The following is a 19361-nucleotide window of genomic DNA, read 5'->3' on the forward strand; positions in this document are numbered from 1 at the left end:
AAAGTGCCAGCAAACTGAATGATGACCAGGCAATGTTACACATACGTATGTAAATATGTATATCCTCAGGTCAACATATATATTTACACACACACACACTCCCTCAATTCTGTGGTGTGTGCTACAGGATTCACTGCCTAACAGGAGGTATGGATAGATTGTGTGTGTGTGCATGTGTTTATATAAATACACACACACATGGTTTTTGGTTTTTTTGTCGCACCCAAGGTGTGCAGAAGTTCCCAGGCCAGGGATTGAACCCATGCCACAGCAGCAACCTGAGCTGCTGCAGTGACAACACTGGATCCTTAACCCATTGCACCACAAGAGAACTCCAGAAAATTTATTTTTTCAAAAGGACCTAATGTTTATCAAGTTTACTCACTATTGAATATTTATATCCTAAGGTTGCACAATCAATATTTATGTACATATATAGACAAAATGAATGTACTTTTTTTGTGATTCTCGTCTTCAGAGTGTAGTTTTTCTCTTCTCTCATGATTCATTTGGCTCTACCCTCCCCTCTCCACCTCTACCATCTATGGCGAAACTCTCCAGAGATAACCAGTGTCAACCTTTTAGTATGGACCCTTTTGTATTTTTATACAGGCTCCTAATCATATATGCCAGGAGTCAGCAAACTGGCCAGTGGCCAAATTTGGCCACCCATCTGTTTTTTGTTTTTAATAAAGTTTTACTGGAAAACAGCCGTGTTTGTTTGTTTATACGCTGTCTGTGGCTGCTTTTGCGCTCCAGCGGCAGAGCCGTAGTCTGCAAGCTGAAAATACTTACTATCTGGCCTTTACAGCAGAAGTCTGCCAACACTTGATATACACACACACTCATTATGATGCTCATAAGCACATACCTATATAAGTATTTTCGCAAATATCAGACCATATCATACACATATATGCACTCATTCTTTTCACTCTAATACTGCTGCTGCAATGACTTGCATTGGTTTTCTACCAGTATGTGGACACACTGTAATTTATTCAACTATCCTCACATTTTTTTATAATTCCTTCCTTTTCCCACTTTCCCCAAGAAAGCAGCAGAAGAGCATGATCTGTAATGGACAGGCCCAGGAGCCAGGTTCCTGTACTTGGTTCTCTACCCATCAGGCAATGTATTTAACTCACCTGCCCTGGCTTTCAAAAGGAAGATGACAGCAGCGCTACCCCACAAGTTCTTGTGAGGTGCACACGGGTGGATGTGCCTTAAGCACTTTGAACTGCATGGAGAGAACTCGAATCTGGGGCATTGGGGTGAGACTGAATGGATGGAAATGGGAGGACACAGGTTAGGGATGGCAGAGAGGAGAAGCGAGTATTACAATAAACCCTCCTTTAATACGAAGCCAGGTTGGGGGGGTGAGGCTGCGGGAAAGAAACCCAATGCCCAAAAAAGAAAGAAAGAAAGAAAGAATCCAGATGTGCTGGGTGGGAGGGCTGGGGGATTCCAGCCCCGCCTCCAGACACCCATCAGCCGGGCACCGAGGGGCTGATGTCCACAGTGAGATTGGTGTAGAGGGGTTGCAGCTCCTTGGAGAGCAGCCTGTAGTCCAGCAAGTCTGTGCCATTGGGCTGCCACTTGTGGCGGATGGGGGCCTGAAGGCCAGGACTGGCAGGAGGGGCAGTCATGTGAGCCTCGGGCGTGGGGACAGGCCTAAGACTGGCTGCCCATCCCCGAACCTTGGCTCACCTCGGGGCGCTCTGCTCTTGGCTGCGGTCCGGCCCTTCCTCCAGCATGTGGTAGCGGCCAAACAGCAGGTGGGGCCGCAAGAGGGGCATCCCGCTTAGCTTCAGCCTTACAGGGGAGACGGCATGGACACAATGCCTGTCACCTCTGCTCTGGTCCCCATGACACAGCCAGCCCCTCAGGCCAGAGCAGCTCATGTCCCCTCTCAGTCCGGGGCAGCCCCCTTCTGCCACACTGTGGAGGGACCTGCAGCTCCCTGCACTAGCACCCAGAGAAGCGCCCCCTACCTGGCAGCGATGTCATTGTCCTCACGACCCCAGCCCCAGTGTGTGCTGGGGAAGCCATTTATCCTCAGGTAGTGAATGGGCCGCAGGGAAAACACCCCTCCCAGGTAGCCTTGGTAGGGCGGCCTGGAGAGGCAGAGAGGGTTGGAAGCGCAGGGAGTTGCAGGCAACAGGCTCTGGCCCCTTTCTGACCAGGATCTCCTAGGTTCACTTCCTGGTGAAGCCATTCTCCACCCACCCCTGTGATAATCTCTCCCCTGACCCCTGGGATGTCTCCATGCCTGATCTTGTGGTAACCCTTCCCTTCACCCTTGGGATGGCCCCCATTGGACCCTGGGAGATCCCCTCCCTGAACCATTTGACAGGCCTAACTTGTGACTCCATCCGTGGCCCCTCCTTTTGCAAGCTCCCCTTCTCTGCCCTGTTACAGCCTCTCTGTCTACCGCGTGGGGCATCCTGATTCCCCCATTGATAACCACTCCCTCTCCCACTGGAAGAAGGCTCCTCGCCATCCACAGGCCTTTCCCTAGGCCCGCTGTCCCCTCCCAGCCTGGACCCCAGAGATCAGGGCCTGGGCTGTGCAGATGGGCAGCCAAGGACCCGGGAAGGGCTGAGCCCGGCCACCACAGGCAGTCCCTTCCCTCCGCCTACTTGTAGTTGAACTTGTCAATGGCCACCGCCACATGGGCAGGGAAGATGTCACAGATGTAGAGATTGCGGTCGTCCTCTGGAAGTAGGTTCACGTCGTGGAAGAAGACACAGTCCCAGTCCTCCTCCTGCGTGGCCTCCCAGAAGCCCACATTGCACAGCTTGCCCCGGTTGAAGGCGGTGCTGTTCACCTGCGGTAGATGGTGATGCTGGGCGCTGCAGTCACCTGTGGGTGGTAGGGTGCCCCCACCCGCCAGGCCCGTCCTGTCTCACCTCTTCGAATGCCATTCTCCTGCCTGGAACCCCCTTATTCCCGCAGGAGAGATGGAAAACCAGGACGTGGCCAAGAAGGTGCCATTCAAAGGTTACCTGGGGAACCTTTCATGGATCCCCCCACCCCCGTCCTAGGCAGAGTCAGTATCTTCGGCCTCTCAGCTCTCCCTCCTGGGCCGTCCTCAAGGCTCTTGAGATGATCACCTTCAAGAGGCCATCAGAGGGAGGCAGTGGTCAGGCGTGGTTGTCTCGGTTTCTGATCCTACTAGACAAAGACTAGGTCTGATGCCCAGGGTAGGGTCTGCCTCTCCTCCTCTTCTTCCATCATCTTCTTTTTTTGGTCTTTTTTCTTTTTAGGGCTGTGCCCGTGGCATACGGAGGTTCCCAGGCTAGGGGCTGAATAGGAGCTGTAGCTGCTGGCCTATTTCACAGCCACAGCAATGCGGAACCCATGCCACATCTTCGACCTGCACCACAGCTCACAGCAATGTCGGATCCTTAACCCAGTGAGCGAGGCTAGGGATTGAACTCATGTCCTCGTGGATACTAGTTGGGTTCAATAACCACTGCACCATGACAGGAACTCCTCATCATTATCTTCACCCCCACCTTAGTCATAGCCACGATCACTTATCACCGTGATGTGCAGCATCAGCATCATCACCATCATCACTATCATCTTCAACACCGTGGACGGAGTCACCCAACCTCCATCGTCACTATTGCCAACACCATCACATCATGACCATCATGACCACCACCACTATCATCACCATCACCACCAACATGACCACCGCCACCACCATCACTGGTATTACCACCATCACTGTCATCACGGTCACTGTCTTCATCCCCTTCAACACCGTCCACAGTCACTTAACCGCCATCATCACTAGTTCCATCACCATCACTACCACCAGTACCTCCAACATCACCACCACTGTTGGCAGCAGCAGTATCATCTTAATTATCACCATCACTACCAGAATCATCGCCACCAAAACCATCCTCGCTACCGCCATCAACCTAATCACCATCATCAGTATCACTATCACTTACTGAGCACCTACCACGCGCCGGCCATTGGCTTCACCGCTTAACATTCATTAACTCAATGAGTCCTTGTCTCATGAAGGAGAAAGCAGGGGCACAGCGCACAAATTCCCAAGTTTACACCTAGTTATACCAAGTAGTAGTGTGATGAATGGATGAATGGATGGAAAACTGGTCCCACTCTCAGACCACACAGGGAGTAATGGGTAAGGTCCGAAATTTCAAATATGCATGTAACAGACCCCAAACCCGGTGCTTTAATTTACCTCTTAGGGTAAGAGCCCAACCAGACCAGCCCTGGTCCCAGAGAGACCCAGACTCAGTGGGAATGAGCCTTTCCCCTCACATAGCTCTTCAAGCTCATCTCAGACGCAGCCAGTCTAGACTAAACCTACAGCCCTTGGCTCTGGTCTCTCCCAAGTTCTCCTTTTTTTTTTTCCTTTGGTGGGGGGCACACCTGTGGCATGTGGAAGTTCCCAGGCCAGGGATCGAACCCGTGCCCCAGCAGTAACCCAAACCGCCACTGTGACCACGCCGGATCTTTAACCCACTGGACCGTAAGGGGACTCCCCAAGTTCTTCCTGACTCATCAGTCCTGCGCCCCCACCTCTTGATACCCTCTGGTCCAGATACTCAGCTCAGAGTGATGACTCCAGCTGTGACTCTCCAAGGCCAGGCCCAGACCCCTCTGCCCTCCTGGCCCTCCCCATTCTTGCCACACCTGGTTCACCATGTAGATGCCATAGTGCAGTTGCTGGCGCTGCAGGAAGGGGTGCAGGTGGAAGAGCAGGTGCTGCAGGTGCCGGGCCTGCCCATAGTAGGGCACCACTACTGCGGTGTGGTGGTGTGTCCAGCAGTCGGGTGGCCAGTACTGGCCTCCCAGCTCCACCAGGGGGTTCTTTTCCACCACTTGCTCCATCGTCAGGTTCTCCGGGATCATCACTTTCAGGGGGCCATCTGAGAGAGGCAGGGGCCAGCGGTGCTCAGGGACCTACTCCAGACACCCCACAACCCAGCTGTATTGGGTTAAATCATGTCCCCCACAAATTCACACCCACCCAGAACTTCAGTATGTGACCTTATTTAGAAAAAGGGTTTTTGGAGTTCCCGTTGTGGCGCAGTGGTTAGCGAATCCGACTAGGAAACATGAGGTTGTGGGTTTGATCCCTGCCCTTGTTCAGTGGGTTAACGATCCGGCATTGCCGTGAGCTGTGGCGTAGGTTGCAGACGCGGCTCGGATCCAGTGTTGCTGTGGCTCTGGCGTAGGCTGGCAGCTACAACCCCGATTAGACCCCTAGCCTGGGAACCTCCATATGCCACGGGAGCGGCCCAAGAAATGACAAAAAGACAAAAAAAAAAAAGGGTTTTTGAGGATGTAATAGGTTAAAAATAGGGTCATCCTGGATTGGGGGGCCCTCAATCCAGTCACCAGAGTCCTTATAAGGCTGTGTGACGGCCCAGGGAGAAAGTGGCCATGGAGGCAGAAATCAGTGATCTTCCACAAGCCAAGCAATGCCAAGGATTGCCAGCAACCACTGGGAGCTAGCACAGAGGCCCGGGATGCTTCCAGAAGAAACCGACCCTTGACCTCGGACTTTTGGCCTCCAGAACTGAGGGAAAAACCTGCTGCTGTTTCAAGCCCCCCAGTTCGTGGTACTTTGTCAGGGCAGCCCCAGGAAACCAACATACCAGAACGAAGGGCTCTGAGCTGCCCCCGCTGGCTCCAAACGTCCTGGCCTCCTGGTATTCCCGCCACCTCTTCACTCCCCTCTCCAATCCTCCCCTCATTTCTCCCTGGCTCTCACACCTCTCTCTTCCCTCCCTCAGCAAACTCATCACCTCCCGCTGCTCTCCTTCCTATGGGCTCTGATGATGCTCAATCAGCTTCCTGAGCTCCAAGCTGTCTCCTCCTGGGCGGTTCTCAGGCCGACCTCCTCAGCCTGTGAAGTGCCTCAGAGAGAGTTCCCTCTCTCCCTGGGGGCGCCACTGTCCATCACCCCCAGCTGCACCTCTTCTTTCTGCAGCAGAAAGACTGCCACAAGGCTATCTCTTGTCCAACAATGCAGGTGACGCCAGCACTCTCGACACGCTTCCTACTGAAAGGTGAGTCTGTCTCCACCCCTTAAACCTGGGTGAGCTTTTATGATTCTGATGAATGGATCAGGGTAGAAATGAAGAACACTGTGTGGTTTTGGAGACTAGATCATAAAAGGCCATTTGGCCTCTGCTCTGTTTATGTGAACTTGCTATGCAAGCTCAGAGGCCATGCTGGGAGGAAGCCCAACTCGCCACAGGGCAAGACCCTAAGACCATATGAAGAGACTGAGGTGCCCGGCCAGCTCCTGGTTGCTTCTACCCCTGCTGTTCTTAACTCCAGCCTCAGTGTACTCCAAATACGTGAAAAACCTGGACCACGGCTGCCCAGCTGGGCCGGCCCTCAAATTCCTGACCCCCACACATTTTGAGAGTTAATGACTCTTTAAAGACACTAAATTTGGGGGCATTTCATTTTGATGCAGCCACAGATAACCAGCACACTCTCCATCACCTCTGGCCACCAGGCCCACTGCCTTCTGCTCCCCAGTCCTTCCCCGCTCCTCAGGGGTTACTGCCAGCTCCCTGAAGCCCAAGGTGGGGCTGGGGGCATAGGAGGCCCCCGCAAGCTTACTGATGTAGGGTGAGATGGCGGGGCAGTTAGGCAGATCCTCGTTGCTGAGGTCCACAGGGTGGATCTGGCTGAGGTTGGAGTACACGTCCCAGGAAGGGAGTCCGGCAGAGGCGACTTGAGCCAGGAAAGGCAGCCCCTCTGCTTCCTCTGGCTTGGCTTGTATTAGGAAGCGCAGGAAGGAGGTGAAGCCCTGGCCGCGGTGGTTCTGGTAGAGGAATGCTCCCACCAGCAGCAGCTGCACCCCCAGAAATAACAACAGGAGCCCCCTCTGCTGTTCCATTCTGGGAAAGGAAATAGAAGGTCATTCCTCTCACCTCACAAACCCCTCACTCTTGCCCAGGAAGGGTGGGGGGCTCCGTCCGCTCTCCCTGCCCATCATTCCCTGACTGGGTCAGCATGCTCTGCAGAGGGGAGACCGGAGCGAGAGGCTTGCCCAGGCCGCTCAAGGTTCAATTTTTCCAGTTTTACCATTGTTGTTGTTGTTTTTGTCTACCTGATTCCTTACTGAGAGACAGTAGTAAAATGTTAGTGCTTCTGGAACGTGCCAATTTCTTCTTGTCATCCCCTTAACTTTAGTTTTATTTTGGGAAGGGCTATGTTGTTAGGTTCATCTGAGTTTAGAACTGTTCTGGCATCCTGGTTATTCCTTTGGAATTTGTGATATGACACTTTATTACTGACAGTGCTTTTGGATTCAGTATCTGTTTTGTTTAGTGGTTGATGTGGCTGAACTTAGATTTCTTTGAGTTATTTTCCTGGTATATCTTTTTCCTCCCTTTTACTTTCATACTTCCTAGTCTTTATTCGTTAGATGTGGGTCTCATGCATACAGCATATAACTTTTTTTTTTTTTCTTAACTCTTCTGGTGATGAGATAATTTTCCTGGTTCCTATTTCTTCCATGGCAATTTTCTTTTCTTTTCTTTTCTTTTTTTTCTTTCTGTTTTTTTTTTTACTTTTTAGGGCCCCACTTGTGCCATATGGAGGTTCCCAGGATAGGGGCTGAATCGGAGCTGCAGCTGCCGGCCCACACCACAGCCACAGCAACGCCAGATCCGAGCCAAGTCTGCAACCTACACCACAGGTCACGGCAACACCAGGGATCAAACCCCACAACCTCGTGGTTCCTAGTCGGATTCGTTTCCACTGAGCCATGACGGGACCTCCGTGGCAAATCTTTTTTATTTTTATTTTTATTTATTTATTTATTTGTTTATTTATTTTTTGTCTTTTTGCTATTTCTTTGGGCCGCTCCTGCAGCATATGGAGGTTCCCAGGCTAGGGGTCAAATTGGAGCTGTAGCCACTGGCCTACGCCAGAGCCACAGCAACGCGTGATCCAAGCCGCATCTGCAACCTACACCACAGCTCACAGCAACGCCGGATCGTTAACCCACTGAGCAAGGGCAGGGACCGAACCCGCAACCTCATGGTTCCTAGTAGGATTCGTTAACCACTGCGCCACGACGGGAACTCCCTATTTTTTTTTTTTTAAATCTTTTTTAAAATTGTATTTCTTAACAATTTCTGCCTACCTAAACCAACACCAAGCTTTTAAGGTTTTATTGACTAATACAGTTGACAAGGGGAGTCCTGACGTTAATTAAACATTTCCCTTGGTGCTGGTCCATTTCATCCTCAAAGCCACCCTCTGATCTCTCAGAAAAGGATGCTGAGGCCTGAGGCCACTCAGATGTGAGAAAAGAGCATGAATTTGATCCAGTCCCATGTGTGTGTCTTCAAGGAGTCCTTGCCTGACTGAGGGTGTCCTGGGGGGGCGGGGATGGGAGAGGTCAGGGAACACTTCCCCAAAAAGGTAGCATCTGGTTAGGTCCTGAAAGATGAGAAGGTATTTTCGACGTGGGGGAAGGGCGTTCTGGGCAGGCAGATGGAGGTGCCACAGAGCACGGTGTGCTGGAGTAAATGGTAGCTAACATCTAAGAAGGCTTATGGGGACCAAGAGCTGTTCTGAGCACTCAACACGTACCTCATCTCAACCTCAGCACCACCGACATTTTGGGCAGGCCCGTTCTTTGCTGTGGGGGCCGTCCTGTGTGTTAGAGATTTAGTAATATTGCTAGCTGCTATCTACTGGATGCCAGTGTCCCTGACCCCTGTGGTGACAACCCTAACCTCTCCAGAAGCCCCTGACACCAACTCAGTCTTTGCCCCATTTTACCAACACATGAAACTTTTTTTTTTCTTTCTTTTTTTTTTTTTTTTTTGCTTTTTAGGGCTGCACCTGCCACATACGGAGGTTCCCAGGCTAGGGGTCCAATCGGAGCTACAACTGCCAGCCTACGCACAGCCACAGCAACCTGGATCCAAGCCGAGTTTGTGACCTACACCACGGCTTATGGCAACACTGGATCCTTAACCCACTGAGCGAGGCCAGGATCAAACCTGAAACCTCATGGTTCATAGTCAGATTCGTTTCCACTGTGCCACGATGGGAACTCCAACATATGAAACTAAATGTTTGCAAAGCATCCATGAGAAACCTCTGTTCAGACTGTGCCAGTTTGCGGATGAACATGGCCACTAAGGACTAGAGGAACTGGTCCCATTTTCAAACACTGCCAATTACTGCTGCTGCAGGGAAGTGACATAAGGAACCAGAACACTGTCCTCCACTCTATTCACAGCACTTCCCAAGCGCCAAGCACTGTTCTTACACATTTATTACATGTCAAATAATTTAGTTCTTCCAAAGCAACTGCTATTATTACCCCTGTTGAACAGGGGACGCATAGAAAGGTTAAGTCACTTACTCAAGGTTACACAACTAGGTAAGTGGTACACAGAGTCATCAGGGAGGCTGGCTTTTCCATCCTCTTTTTTTTTTTTAAACTCATGCCCAGCTTAAGACAAACCTTTTTTTTTTTCTTTTTTTTTTTCTTACTAAGGTCTCACTCAAAAATATGTGCAGGGTGTAGAGATGTGCTTAAATACTTTGAGAAACTTTCAAAGCAGGAGAATAAAACCAACCCCTAAACACTAAATATGTCTATTAGTTTAGGGGTAGAAAACCAAGACACAGCAGAATACCACTTAAGCCAGGGCTCCTTAGCCTCAGCACTACTGTTTTTTTTGCTTTTTTAGGGCCGTACCAGCAGCATATGGAGGTTCCCAGGCTAGGGGTCCAATCGGAGCTGTAGCCGCCGGCCTACACCACAGCCACATCAACTCCAGATCCTTAACCCACTGAGTAAGGCCAGGGATCCAACCTGCATCCTCATGGATACTAGTTGACTAGTTGAGTTCATTACTGCTGAGCCACAATGGGAATTCTTTTTTTTTTTTTTTTTTGGTCTTTTTGCCTTTTCTAGGGCCACCCCTGTGGCCTATGGAGGTTCCCAGGCTAGGGGTCTAATCAGAGCTGTAGCTGCCGGCCTACACCACAGCCACAGCAACTGCTGCCGGCCTACACCACAGCCACAGCAACTCCAGATCCTTAACCCACTGAGCGAGGCCAGGGATCGAACCCACCACCTCATGGTTCCTAGTTGGATTCGTTTCCGATGAGCCACAACAGGAACTCAGACAGCACTATTGTTGTTTGGGGCTGGATGACTGTGCTGCAGGAGTCAGTACAAGGTATACTGACCGGCATCCCTGGCTTGTCTGCCAAACACCAATCACACTCTTCCCCTTGCACCCCAGCTGTGACAACCAAAAGTATCTCTAGACACTGCCAAGTGTTTTCCGGGGGACAACCTCCCCCCACCCCGAGAACTGCCTCAGACTATCTGTCAGTTTGCTGAGATTCTGAAACCCCCAACTCGGCTTGCTTCCAAAGAAAACTTAGGCCTGGCCCAGAAAAGGCAGCCATGCCTGATTAGGAGAATTAAATGAGATGGAAATGGTAAAAACTTATGGTTTGGGCAATAACACTTTCCTGTTAATGCATTTATTTTCAAACACTCTGGGAAGTGGGTCCTATTATTAATACCCCCATTTACAGATGAGAAACTTGAGATGCTGCAAGGAAAGTACAGAGCCTGATGACTGGCACATGCTGAAGCACTTATTAAATGTTTTTGTCGTCGCCTGCACCCCCCCATGCCCTGGTTAGCAGCACCTGTAACCTTTGGGCTCCTGTCGTCCCTTATATCTGACCCTCCACATCCAGCTTTGTGATCCCTCTCTCCTCAACCAGGCTTGATACACCTGCATCCTAGAGGACAGAACCTGGCACACAGGAAGCCTCAAGAGACGATTAACGAACAAATGAGCCCCATGACCAGGATTCAACCAACAAGTTCTGACACCCAAATGCCCCGCATCACCACCCCTCAAGGGCTTCACAGGGTAGAGACAAAAGGATCTCAGAACATGCAGGAGAGGGAGCAGTTTGGGCTTTGGAAGGAGCCCGAGGGCTTGCACCTGAGGAACAAGGCTCCGGCTGACTTCTTGGGAAGGTGCTCCGTTTTTTGGTTTAGGAGGCTTGTGCCCCAAGGAACCCCCGTCCTCATGTATCTCACCTACCCTCCATCCCGAGCTCTGTCATTGACAGCACCAGGCAGGAGATGTGCGCATTCGTCACTGACCCACGCATGCGTATAACTGCTCACCGCGTTCATGCCGCGAGCCCCGTGCACGCGTAGAGAACCACAAACCGCTACCCATCAGATCCGAGCACAGCTAACGCCCCCAGTTCCCACAGAGTGGCCCTCGGCCTGGGAGCACACCCACGTCTGCGGGGGCGCGAGCAAGAGCCCAAACGGTATCGCCCAGCGATGCGGGCCAATCCTTGGAATCAGTTCAGCGCCCTTGCTGCCTCTCCCTTTAGCATCCGCATCCCCTTCTCGTCCCACTCCGACCACAAACTCTATCATACTCCCACAAGGGCAGAAAACCTGAAAAACATCCATCTTTGGAATAAACTCAGTGCGCAGAGCCGGGGAGCACCCAGAAATTACACGCCGCCCCTGCTCCCGCGCAGGCGCACCCAGGAATCGAACCGGGGAGGCATAGAGCTCTCTGGGAGCCGTAGGCGGAGCGAGAGACGTCGCCGTGAGGACCGCAGGGAGTTGTAGGCCCCGCTTGCCCGACCAAAGTAAGCGAGGGAAGCAGCCGCAGGGACACCTGGGAGTCGTTGGCCGGCAGACCCAAAGCCTTCTGGGAGTGGTAGTTCTTTCAACCCGCTTCCGCGTTTTCTCGCGCCTACACCTCCCCGCGCGCGTTCTGCTCAGGTGAGTGCCTCCTCCCGCGGCCGGCCCAACCCGAGCCCTTTGCCGCACTGCGCTGGAGGAGTCGATAGCCTCCATATCTCTCCCCCACGCATTTGACAGGCGTCCCTGGGGAGCTGGCACGCCCCTCCGTGATCCCCTAACGCCTATATATATTCCCGCGGCCCTCCGGGCTGGAGAGCCCTACGCAGCCCGTGTCCCCGCATTGACTCTGCTGGGCAGGTCTGACTCCTTGTTCCCAACCCCAAAATGGGTGCGGTGCGAGTGCACCCTCTTCTGTCCTGATTACAACCTAGAGTGGTCAGGGCTGGCCTAGGTGATGATGGGACAGACATCAAAGCCTAGAGGAGGCGCCAGACCCAGCCCAGAGTTCCGGAAAGACTTCCAGGGCAAAGGACCTCTAATCTACCATGCTCAAACCAAATTTCAGATTCTCTGCTCTAACCTTACCCTTCTCACAATATTTCCCCATTCTTCCCTAACCCCCACCTCCTTGCTAAGAAATGGTCTCACTATCCTTCCAAACACTTAAGCCAAAACAAAAACTTGGACTTATCCCGAGTCCTCTGTTTCTCTCATCCACTGCCCTCCCCCAAGACTTTTAAGAGTCCCATCTGCTTTGTCTCCGGAAGAGATCCAGAACTGGACCTCTTCTCCCACTGTCTCCACTCTGCTTCGAGCTCTCGCTGCTGCTTACCTGGAGCTGCTGGAGCCTCCTCACTGGTCTGCCCATGCTGGTCAGCCCTTGCCGCGCTCCGCCCTCTATTCGCACGCAGGCCAAGGGATCCTGTGAAAATATAAAGTAGATTCTGGAGTTCCCGTCTTGGCTCAGCGTTTAGCAAACCCAACTAGAATTCTTGAGGATGCGGGTTCGATCCCTGGCCTGGCTCAGTGAGTTAAGGATCCAGCATTACCATGAGCTGTGGTGCAGGTCGCAGACGCAGCTTGGATCCCAAGTTGCTGTGGCGTAGGCCAGCGGCTACAGTTCCGATTGGACCCCTAACCTGGGAACCTCCATATGCCGCGGGTGCGGCCCTAAAAGACAAACAAACAAACGAAAAAACACAAGCAAAAAAACCCCAAACTAGATCTTATCACCACACAGCTTAAAACCGTACATGGATTACTATTTTACTCAGAATTAAGTCCAAACTCCTCACCTGGCCAACCTCCAAGCCCCCAACTCTCTCCTGTTTTCATGAGCCCTCTTGCCAACTAAACAAAGACAGGGAGTTTCCGTCGTGGCGCAGTGGTTAACGAATCTGACTAGGAACCATGAGGTTGCAGGTTCGGTCCCTGCACTTGCTCAGTGGGTTAACGATCAGGCGTTGCTGTGGCTCTGGCGTAGGCCGGTGGCTACAGCTCCGATTGGACCCCTAGCCTGGGAAACCTCCATATGCCGCAGGAGCAGCCCAAGAAATAGCAAAAAGACAAAACAAACAAACAAAAAGACAGGAGCTGCCCTTCAAGTCTTTCTCATTTACTATTAACTATCTCGAACATTCTTCTCACCCTGTTCTTTTTTTCTTTTTCTTTTGGTTTTTAGGGCCGCAGGATCTGAGCTGCGTCTGCGACCTACACCCCAGCTCAGGCAACAACGCCGGATGAGCGGGGTTAGGGATCCAACTGGCAACCTCATGGTTCTTAGACGGATTCCTTTCCACCGCGCCACCAGGGGAGCTCCCCTCACCCTGTTCTAATGCATGACTCCTCCCTCTGGTTTCAGCTCAGAGGATAATTCTACCATATTAGGTAGGTTCCTCCGCTAGAATTTATGCCTGCAACCTTTCTGTTTTGCACACTGCTGTGTCCCCAGTGCCTAGTAAATGCTGGGAACACTGGCGACACTGAGGGAATATTTGTTGAATGATATCTGTTGAACGATGAGACTTGAAGGTACCAGGCCTGCACAGTGCTGGCTGAAGAGTGTTCCAAATAACGGGTTTACTCTGGGCGCTATCTAGGCAGCCTCCAAGCAGGCAACGACCCCACCATCTGGAATCTACCAGTAACCCTTCTCCCCTCTCTCCCCACCCAGGAGAAGCCGTCCCGTCCTGCCTCACCTGGACCCCACGATGCCCGCCCCGCAGTGCGCCTCCTGCCACAAGGCGCGCGCGGCCCTCCGCCGTCCCCGCTCCGGCCAGGCACTGTGCGGCCCCTGCTTCTGCGCCGCCTTTGAGACCGAGGTGCTACACACGGTGGTCGCGGGCCGCCTGCTGCCGCCCGGCGCCGTGGTGGTCGTGGGCGCCTCGGGCGGCAAGGACTCCACCGTGCTGGCGCACGTGCTGCGCGAGCTGGCCCCGCGCCTGGGCATCTCCCTGCGCCTCGTGGCCGTGGACGAAGGCATCGGCGGCTACCGGGACGCGGCGCTGGCGGCCGTGCGGCGGCAGGCGGCGCGCTGGGAGCTCCCGCTCACCGTCGTGGCCTACGCAGATCTCTTCGGGGGCTGGACGATGGACGCCGTGGCCCGCAGCACAGCCGGCTCCGGCCGCAGCCGCGCCTGCTGCACCTTCTGCGGGGTCCTGAGGCGCCGGGCTCTGGAGGAAGGGGCGCGCCTCGTGGGAGCCACGCACATCGTGACGGGTGAGCGCAGGCGCCACGCCTAACGGACGGCGTGGGAGGGAACGTGCGCATGCGCGGGCGAGGGGCAGGTACAGTAAGGGGCCTGGGGCGCATGCCCAGGAAGTGGTAGCGCCGCCTGTACGTTTTAATTGAAGCGTCTCAGGAAGAAGTGGCTCTCCACGCCCACGGAAGATTCGTGAGCGTAGTGTGTACATGTCCCATGGGCGGTCATGGCAAGCTTTTGAGTCACTGCCATCATCTTGGTGTACACACACACACACACACACACACACACACACACACACACACGGGCAAACGGGGCTGGGGAGTTGGTCCTCTATAGGGGCTAGGGCCATGGTTGTCTGCCCTTTTTTTTAAAATGACATTCTTTGTATCCCTTTTCACAAAAGGAGGGGTGTAAGGGGGTGTCTGCCATCAGAAGTCATCTATAGCCTGTGAGTTCCCCTTGTGGTTCAGCAGGTCAAGAACCCGACTAATACCCATGAGGATGAGGTTCGAACCCTGGCCTTGCTCAGTAGGTTAAGCGTTCCAGCAGTCTCTGGCAAAAGTCACATGTGAATGGGATCTGGCTTGCCGTGGCTGTGGCATAGGCCTGGCAGCTGCAGTTCCAATTCTGCCCCTAGCCGGGGAACTTACCTATGTCTCAGGTTTGGCGAAAGAAAGAGAGGGAGGGAGGAAGGAAAGAAAGAAAGAAGGAAGGAGGGAAGGAAGGGGAGGAGGAAGGAAGAAAGGAAGGAGCCATCCATTGTCTGAAACACAATTGTGTCTTTTAACTCCTTTTCTCTACTGGCTTCTCTTCTCTGATAACTCTCTTATTCTGCCCCAATTATTACTTCAACTAATAATCATTGACCAATTACTGTGTACCAGATGCAAGCCATGTAGCCCAGAACAAACCGCCTAACCTCTGTTTCCTTTTTTACATAATAGGGATATTAATAATATCTAGGACCTAGAGTTATTGGGAAGTTGGGTGAATTACGGGAATTACATGCAAAGCACTTAGACAAGACACTGAAACGGTAAATGTTTCATGGCAACCATGTACATTTTTGCCACTATGAAGCTGCACAAGGCAGTCTCTGCTCCTGCCCGTTTCTCACATGCATAATTATAACCTAGTAAGTACTACTAAGAAAAATTATACAGGAGGGCCTAGTGAAAGGGTGGCTAGGTTGAAGGATAAAGAGGGAATTAGTGTTCTGAGCAGAGGAAACAGTGTGTGCAAAGGCCCTGAGGAGGGGAAGTAAGGCCCATTTGAGAAGCCCTAAGACCAGGCCCAAGTATGACAAGCTGCAGAATAAGTAGAGATTTAGCTTCCATTTTACCGTGACTGTTGTGTAAATATGCACTTATATATATATATATACGTAATAAATATTGTAACTTACTAGATGTATATCATCATATGAAGAGATAATTTCCCTTTTAGTCTTAATATATATAATGTGTTGCAATATATATTTGGCCTTTTTTTTTTTTTTCTAAAGGGCCGCACCCAGGGCATGTGGACGTTCCCTGGCTAGGGGTCAAATCGGAGCTACAGCTGTCAGCCTACACAGCAACAGGCTAGGGGTCAAGTCAGAGCTATAGCCAGGGCCACAGCAATGCCAGATCAGAGCCGCATCTGCGGCCTACACCAAAGCTCACGGCAACGCAGGGATCCTTCACCCACTGAGCGAGGCCAGGGATGGAAGCCACAACCTCGTGGTTCCTAGTCAGAGTCGTTTCCGCTGCGCCACGACGGGAAAGCCCTCCCTCATCTTTCCAAACACTGTCATCTGCGTTCCCAGAGGCACTTGCATCAACAGCCCACTTGACGATCTCAATCAAATGCTGTTTTGACTTCTGCCCAGTCTGAAGTACGCTTTTTTTTCTCCCCCTAGGGTCACACCTGCAGAATATGGAGGTTCCCGGGCTAGATGTCAAATCGGAGCTGTAGCCACTGGCCTACATCACAGCCACAGCAATTCAGGATCTGAGTCGCGCCTGCGACCCACACCACAGCCCATGGCATGCCGGATCCCTAACCCACTGAGCGAGGCCAGGGGTCGAACCTACAACCTCATGGTTACTAGTCGGCTTCATTTCCGCTGAGCCGCAACAGGAACTCCTGAAGTACACTTTTAACTGAGACTGAAATGATTTTTGTAGCATTAAGTGCTTTCTCTCCCTATATGAAAGGGCACCTAGCGCGGTTCGCAATAAGTGGGGGGCAAATGAAGACACCCCAGTTGCTCCGAGCTGTTCTCTTCTCCCACCCCGCCGCCACCACGGTGCCCCGGGGGTCTCCTCCCGTGGACCCTCCGGGCCCCGGCGCCCCCTCCTGACCCGCTCCCGTCTCTCCCCCCTAACCCCCAGGACACAACGCCGACAACATGGCCGAGACGGTGCTCATGAACTTCCTGCGGGGCGACGCGGGCCGCCTGGCGCGGGGCGGGGGCCTGGGCTCGCCGGGCGAGGGGGGCGCCCTGCCGCGCTGCCGCCCGCTGCAGCTGGCCTCGCAGAAGGAGGTGCTGCTGTACGCGCACTTCCGCCGCCTCGACTACTCCGAGGAGTGCGTGTACGCGCCCGAGGCCTTCCGCGGCCACGCGCGCGACCTGCTCAAGTAGCTGGAGGCGGCGCGGCCGTCGGCGGTGCTGGACCTCGTGCACTCGGCCGAGCGCCTGGCGCTGGCCCCGGCCGCGCGGCCCCCGCCCCCCGGCGCCTGCAGCCGCTGCGGGGCGCTGGCCAGCCGCGCGCTCTGCCAGGCCTGCGCCCTCCTGGACGGCCTGAACCGCGGCCGGCCCCGCCTGGCCATCGGCAAGGGCCGCCGGGGGCTGGACGAGGAGGGCCCGCCGGGGGCGCCGCCGCGGGAGCCGTCCGGGCGCCCGGCCTCCGAGCGCGCCCCCGCCTTCTAGAGACGCCCGCCCGCCCGATCTGCACTGCGATCCGAGGGACGTGGCGATCCGACGCCGTGGCGATGACACTGTGAAGAAACCCGAGTCACCCTCCGCCGGGCTGCGCGTGAGCTTGGGAGGGGGCCGGGATGCTGTTACCTGGGACACTGAGGAAGCTGGGGCTCCGGGTGCCTGGGGCTGGGGAGGAGGGACGGGGGCCTGGGGTTGCCCCTGGGTCTCAGACAGGAGAGGACTCAACGACTTTCGACTCCGGAGCGAGTGGAAATGAGGGGGCCGCTTGCCGGCACCTCTGCGGGGTTCTGGGCCTGCTCAGGCAGTCCTAGCCCTTCTTGAACGCCTACTGTGTGCCCGATGGTCCATATTTGCCTACAGTGGGATAAGCAAGCCCACGTGACTTCATGTCAATTACAGTAACCATGACAATTCTGTGCGAGTACTCCTCATGCTGCGGGCGCTGCACCATCTCATCTGCGCCAGGATCTCATTGCCTGTAGCCTGAGATCCATAACTGGCCTGAGGTCACCTCCCTGGAGAGAGACCCAGCTGGGGGCGGTGGATGTGCCTTGGCCCTCTTCTTACCCATTTTAGACTCTGTTATGTGTGGTCACTGGAGCACCTAGGTGAGAATGGCACCTTCCCAGAACCAGCATCCAGGAAGTAGCTCTGACTCCACTTGGGCGTCCTGGGGTGGAGAAGGTGCAAGGATGCACAGACTTTCTGCGTCCTCACAACCATAAGAGGCGTGTTGGGGAGAGGGCGACTCAGGGACACTCACGTGCCAGTTGTTGCATGCCCTGCCTCCTCGCCAGACCCTAGCATTGGGGGGGAGGGATTGTGCTCAGACTCCAGGGTCCCCAGGATATGGATGTCAGGTGTCTGGGTCAGCACTTGGGATGGACAGAGGGAACCAGAGCTCAGAACAGTATGACAGGAGTTCCTGTTGTGGCTCAGTGAAAACGAATCCAACTAGGAACCATGAGGACACGGGCTCGATCCCTGGCCTTGTTCAGCTGGTTAAGGATCCGGCGTTGCTGTGGCTGTGGTGTAGGCTGGCAGCTGTAGCTCCAATTTGACCCCTAGCCTGGGAACCTCCATGTGCCTCAGGTGCGACCCTAAAAAGCCCCCCCCCCAAAAAAGTGTGACACCAGGAGGATACTTATTGCCATCCCCCAATGTCCTGCTTGTCCAGATGCCAGAGGTCCTGGCACCTTTGTTACTCATGAAGCAGTCACAGGTGGAGGTCCTCAAAAGGAAGTGGAAATGGCCCAAAGTCCTTGGTCCTCTTTTGCAGTATTTTTGTTTGTTTGTTTGGGGGGAGAGGTTGGCCACGCCCATGGCATGCAAAAGTTCCTGGGCCAGGGATTGAACCTGTGCCACAGCAGCAACCCCAGCCACAGCAGTGATAATGCTGGACCTTAACCCACCGAAGCACCAGGGAACTCCTCTTGTAGCTTTTGACCTGGTCTGTTTGTGGGCATAGGAGGATCATGGTCTATGTGGCTCCTTCCATAAATTAGATGCAGCCTCTTCTAGAATAAACCTAGAAATTTCCGGATGAGAGAAGGTCCAAGCGTGAGGAAGCCCTTTGTCCTACACAGTGTCCCCAGTTCTCATCCCTGCAGATCCTGCCCTTCATGCTTCTCCAAGTTGTACCCCAACGTGGAGACCAAGGACCCTACATAAAGTCTCACATGTTGCAGGAGTTCCGGTCATGGCGCAGTGGTTAACGAATCCGACTAGGAACTATGAGGTTGCAGGTTTGATCCCTGGCCTTGCTCAGTGGGTTACGGATCTGGCATTGCCATGAGCTATGGTGTAGGTCGTAGATGTGGCTCAGATCCCATGTTGCTGTGGCTCTGGTGTAGGCCGGTGACTGCAGCTCCTATTGGACCCCTAGCCTGGGAATCTCCATGTGCCATGGGAGCGGCCCTAGAAAAGGAAAAACAAAACAAACAAACAAAAAGTCACGTGTTGCAGCCCACTTGCCACTCACAGCAGGGGAAGTGGCAGCAACTTAGGCTTGGATGGGGCAAGTCTGGGACCCCCTGACTCCA

General features: G+C 53.6%; 1 protein-coding gene across 1 annotated transcript; it reads left to right on the forward strand.

The window, feature by feature from the left end:
- Window positions 1–13421: 13421 nt before the first annotated feature.
- On the forward strand, window positions 13422–17733 carry LOC125132716 (cytoplasmic tRNA 2-thiolation protein 1). Its single transcript, XM_047790361.1, has 3 exons — window positions 13422–13576; window positions 13863–14407; window positions 16769–17733. Exons 2-3 carry the CDS (start codon window positions 13900–13902, stop codon window positions 17017–17019), a joined length of 759 nt encoding a protein of 252 aa, XP_047646317.1. The 5' UTR covers window positions 13422–13576; window positions 13863–13899; the 3' UTR covers window positions 17020–17733.
- The last annotated feature ends 1628 nt before the right edge of the window (window positions 17734–19361 follow it).

The sequence above is a fragment of the Phacochoerus africanus genome, chromosome 8 (genome assembly GCF_016906955.1).
Source record: "Phacochoerus africanus isolate WHEZ1 chromosome 8, ROS_Pafr_v1, whole genome shotgun sequence".
In the NCBI taxonomy this organism is placed as follows: domain Eukaryota; kingdom Metazoa; phylum Chordata; class Mammalia; order Artiodactyla; family Suidae; genus Phacochoerus; species Phacochoerus africanus.

Coding starts and splice junctions, on each gene's coding strand:
- LOC125132716 (XM_047790361.1), top strand. CDS start 13,900: ATGCCCGCCCCGCAGTGCGCCTCCTGCCACAAGGCGCGCGCGGCCCTC. Junction 14,408..16,768: donor AGCCACGCACATCGTGACGG/GTGAGCGCAGGC, acceptor CCTAACCCCCAG/GACACAACGCCGACAACATG.